The sequence below is a fragment of the Alosa pseudoharengus genome, unplaced genomic scaffold, assembly GCF_046254945.1.
Source record: "Alosa pseudoharengus isolate Yale_2024_CS ecotype anadromous, Long Island Sound unplaced genomic scaffold, YU_APseudo_1.1 YU_APseudo_1.1_scf_23, whole genome shotgun sequence".
NCBI classification, from domain to species: domain Eukaryota; kingdom Metazoa; phylum Chordata; class Actinopteri; order Clupeiformes; family Clupeidae; genus Alosa; species Alosa pseudoharengus.
Window position 1 is genome coordinate 29,780,489 of NW_027468685.1, and position 5,000 is coordinate 29,785,488.

General features: G+C 48.3%; 1 protein-coding gene across 1 annotated transcript in view; it reads right to left on the reverse strand.

The window, feature by feature from the left end:
- The window catches only part of matcap2 (microtubule associated tyrosine carboxypeptidase 2), a 16,070-nt gene that overhangs the window by 1,472 nt on the left and 9,598 nt on the right, over positions 1-5,000 (reverse strand). Inside the window, exons 5-6 of the mRNA XM_076301043.1 lie at positions 3,278-3,583; positions 189-286 (exon numbers count right to left, since the gene is read on the reverse strand). Of these exons, the coding sequence (XP_076157158.1) occupies positions 189-286; positions 3,278-3,583 (404 nt within the window). The remainder of the gene's footprint in view (positions 1-188; positions 287-3,277; positions 3,584-5,000) is intronic.

Sequence of the window (5,000 nt, forward strand, 5' to 3'; positions counted from 1 at the left end):
TGGGAATCATGACTTAATAACAAAATAGTAGTGTGCTAACAGGCTGTACTACAGATCTGGTACAACCATCTGAAGCAGTGCTGCACAGATGATAGGATATAGAAATCAAATTCTCTGGGTACCATCAACCATACAGATGAAGACTGATCCCCTTCCCCGCCTCTAGGGGGCGACAGCTGTGACCTCACCTTGCCCAGTGCCATCAGCAGAGGAAAGTCAATTTTCTCCCGATGCCTGAGGATCTTCAGGATGCCGTCCAGGTACACCTGGTCCTTACTGAAGCATCCTGGGAGGAGACAGTGGAGAGGAGAGAAGATGAGGGGAGAGTGGAGAGGAGAGGAGAGGAGAGAAGATGAGGGGAGAGGAGAGGAGAGGAAAAGAGAGGAGAAGAGAGAAGGAGAGTGGAGAGGAGAGGATGAGAGATGAGAGGAGAAAAGAGGAGAGGACAGGACAGGACAGAAGAAAAGAGAGGAGAGAAGATGAGGGGAGAGGAGAGAATCAGTGAAGAGAAGAAAGGAGTGGAGAGGAGAAGATGAGTGACGAGATGAGAGGAGAGGAGAGGAGAGGAGAAGATGAGTGAGGAGAGGAGAGGAGAGGTGAGGAGAGGATAAGATGAGTGAGGAGAGGAGATGAGAGGAGAGGAAAGGAGAGGAGAAGATGAGTGAGGAGAGGAGATGAGAGGAGAGGAAAGGAGAGGAGAGGAGAGGAGAAGATGAGTGAGGAGAGGAGATGAGAGGAGAAGATGAGTGAGGAGAGGAGATGAGAGGAGAGAAGAGGAGAGGAGAAGATGAGTGAGGAGAGGAGAGGAGAGGAGAGGAGAGGTAAGCAGATGGGAGGATAGAGAAGAGGAGAGTGTACTCCTCTTCCTTTTGAGATGGGGCTCTGTGAGTTCATCCTGGGTGGTGTCCAGAGTGTGTGTCCAGAGTGTGTGTGTGTGTGTGTGTGTGTGTCTGGCCAGGGCCTTGAGATGGTGAGCTGGCATTTGTGCTGGCAGCAAAGTTCACACTCACTGGCATTCACACTGTTTGGCACACACTGAACTGTGCCGAGAGAGTGTGTGTCTGTGTGTGTGTGTGTGTGTGTGTGTATGTGTGTTTTGGGTCAGGAGGATGTCAGCACGGGAGTGTTTTATACTACAGGGTGGATTACTGTCTCTCTGTCACACTCATAGTCATTTATGTGATGGAGGATTATTACATATTAAAGGGTTATTAGATACTACTTAGTAAATGCCCCCCACCCCCCCCCCCCCCCCTCACACACACACACACACACACACACACAATTGTGCTGTATTTTATTACACTGAGAAGAAATACACTGTGCTATCACCCAACTGCCAATTGTTTATAGACTTCTAAAGGCTTTATATTTAGTTTTAGACTTATGGCTATGGAATCAAATCAGACTCAAAAGCTGTGCATGAGTTTAATATTTGCAACAAAAAAAGTTGTGTTTAATCAGAGTGTTGTTGCAAGCGCAATTTTCTTTTCTGGCATCTGTTGGGGCAGTATCATTACAGCCAGACAGAGACACTGAAAAACTGAATAAGATCATAAGTTGCTAGGTTACGGGGACGCTGAATAAGATCTAGTTGCTAGGTTACGGGGACGCTGGCGAGACACGCCGCTCCATCTGGCATCATGTTTTTGTTTGTTTTTATGTAATGTTCCTAATTTTATGTAATGTTTTGTTATTTATTTTTGTATTTATTTGTCAAGTTTAATGTTTTCACCTTTTATTTACGTTATTTTGGATCGTTTTGTGTTATTCTTGGTCCTTTTTTCTGTCTGATAACTAACGGTAACGTTAGTTTCTATTCGACTGGGCTGATGAGCTTGCCTTGACTAGCCGTCCCTCTTCCATCTGACGCTGCACATATCCTCTGTCTGGACTCGTCTGGACGGAAAGATTGCTCAGGGCAATGGGCCTACTCTGCGAGAGATCTGCAGCTGCCACGACCACCGAGCTGCGGCTGACCTGCGAGCTGCCCGTTAACGTAACGGTAGCCTCTGACGCTGGGTGCCTGCAGTCTGGATTGAGTGCTGAGGTGGGGAGCTCTGATGGTGACGTCGGGAGCCATGAAGCAACAAACGGTCCTTGCTAAAGCCACCGAGCTGCTGATCAGCAGGAAGATCGCCCATCATGACTTCAGACTGTTGTTCTTCCGGTGCTCTGCTCTCCAGACTGCCAGTAAATTCTCTGAGTTGGTCAGTGAACTTTGTTGGTCTTGCATTGGCAGTTTCACGCGGGTCATCATTGCCCTTGGACTTTTTCAGCCGGTTGGAAATTGGACTAATTTTAACATGATTTTTATGATTTTATTTATTTATTTTCAATTTGCTGTGTTATCTGTCTTGTATGTCTTAGTGTCACGGGAACGCTGGCGACTACGCTGCTCCGTCCGGCATCTGTGTTTGTTATTTCTTAAATGTAGTTCTGTCTTGGTGTCACGGGTACGCTGGCGACTACGCCGCTCCGTCCGCTATTGTCTTTGTTAGTCTATGTGTCATTGACAATGTCTTATATGTGGAGCGCTTTGGGTTGCACTCTGTGCACGTTAAATGCGCTATACAAATAAAACTGACTTGACTTGACTATAAGGAAGGCTGGCTTTGGGTTGGGGACAGCTCTGCAGCCAGCCACGCCTGAATTCAGGCAAGATAACGTATGCTATCTTGTGCTCCGTCATTTTTGTGTTGTTGTTGTTGTTGTTGTGGTGGGTGTGTTGTTGTTGTTGTTGTTGTGGTGGGTGTGTTGTTGTTGTTGTTGTTGTTGTTGTGGTGGGTGTGTTGTTGGTGTTGTTGTTGTTGTTGTGGTGGGTGTGTTGGTGTTGTTGTTGTTGTGGTGGGTGTGTTGTTGTTGTTGTTGTTGTTGTTGTGGTGGGTGTGTTATTGGTGTTGTTGTTGTTGTTGTGGTGGGTGTGTTGGTGTTGTTGTTGTTGTTGTGATGGGTGTGTTGTTGGTGTTGTTGTTGTTGTTGTGGTGGGTGTGTTGGTGTTGTTGTTGTTGTTGTTGTGGTGGGTGTGTTGTTGTTGTTGTTGTTGTTGTTGTGGTGGGTGTTGTTGTTGTTGTTGTGGTAGGTGTGTTGGTGTTGTTGTTGTTGTTGTTGTGGTGGGTGTGTTGGTGTTGTTGTTGTTGTTGTGATGGGTGTGTTGTTGGTGTTGTTGTTGTTGTTGTGGTGGGTGTGTTGGTGTTGTTGTTGTTGTTGTGGTGGGGGTGGGTGTGTTGTTGTTGTTGTTGTTGTTGTTGCTGTTGCTGTGCTCTACCCTCCTCACCTGGCTGTGATGTGTCGGTCTGCCCCCTCTTGGCGCGCACGCAGTAGTCCCAGCGCGTGTTGGGGTCCTGCACGAAGCGGCCGAGGTCCTGGAAGAGCTGGGCGAAGGACATGCGGCTGGCCTGGTGGACAGTGTAGTAGAGCAGCGCAGCACGCCACAGCGTCGGATCTTTCCGGAACAGCACACTGTGTATGCTGGCCAGGCCCTCCTCCGTAGGGTTCAGAGGTCGTAGGTTGTGCTTCTTGCGGCCACTGCTGCTGCCCCACGGCTGCTGGCTGTTGTTGATGCCCCGGAAGTAGTGTGTGCCTGAGCAAGGACATAGCCAATCACAACGCAACAGGAAATTGCATCATTTCCTGAGCTCTGAACATTTGATTCTACACAGTAAAAAGCTCAGCAATCACACCACAAAATTCTGCCACCCTGAAAATGTGGAGGTGGATTTCCACATGCAGCACATTCAGCCAACCAATTTAGTCTAACACACACACACACACACACACACACACACACACACACACACACACAATGACACACATACACAGTACACACAGCCCTGAATATGTGTAGGCAGTGGCATATTTCAACAGGCAGCACATCCAGCCATTCATTCATCAACCGTCAGTGACAGGAGGAAGAACCTGAGCCCATTCAGCACCCACTTCAGCCCATTTAGCTCTCACACACAAACACACACACACACACACACACACACACACACACACACACACGCTGAGAGTAATGGATAAGAGTAAATGAGGTCAGTGGAAGCACTCTGTGATGAGAGAGGAGAAGAAAGGAGTGCTTTTAATTACTGAGTGCTGTGGAGCAGAGCACATGCTGCTCTCACACACACACACACACACACACACACACACACACACACACACACACTCCTCCTGACTCGGACTCTAATCCATCTGGACTGGGCTGAGAGCTACTGACCACGTCCATCAGACACACATCCATCTCTCCATGACTCTACCCTTCCATTTCTACATCTCGTCATTCCTGTATCTTTCCATCTTTGCATCACTCCTTCCCACTCTCAGCTCTTGCAGCTCTCAATCCTTCTGTTTATCAATCTCTATCTCCCTCCTTCTCTCCATCTCTCTATCCCTCTATCCCTCACTCTCTTAATCTGTCTGTCCTTCCATCTTTCCATCACTCCATCCCTCTACCTCTCTATCCCTTCATTACTCCATATCTGTATCCTTCCCTTTCTCGATTTCTCTGTTCCTTCATCCCTCTCTCCATCCCTCTCTCCCTCTCTCTCTATCCCTCTCTCCCCCCTCTCTCTCTCTCTCTCCCCATCCCTCTCTCCATTCCTCTCCCCCCCCCTCTCTCTCTCTCTCCCTCCCTCTCTCTCTCTGTCCCAGGTGACTGATGTCTGTGCAGTAACATTAGCCTTAGGCCTGATCCCGACTCAGTGCTTCCACACAACGGGGGCTCTCGTCCCATCATCACTATCAGCAGCTCAGCAATTATACATGAGGGATCAGAACTCACACGACTCAACAACAACACACACAGCATCTCTGAGCAATCAGAGAGAGGGAGAGGCTCATATGTCTCACACACACACAAACACACACACACACACACACACACACACACACACACACACACAAACTTGCATGCACACACACACACACACACAGATGCACACACACACACACGCACACACATATGCCACACTCACTCACACATAGACACACACACA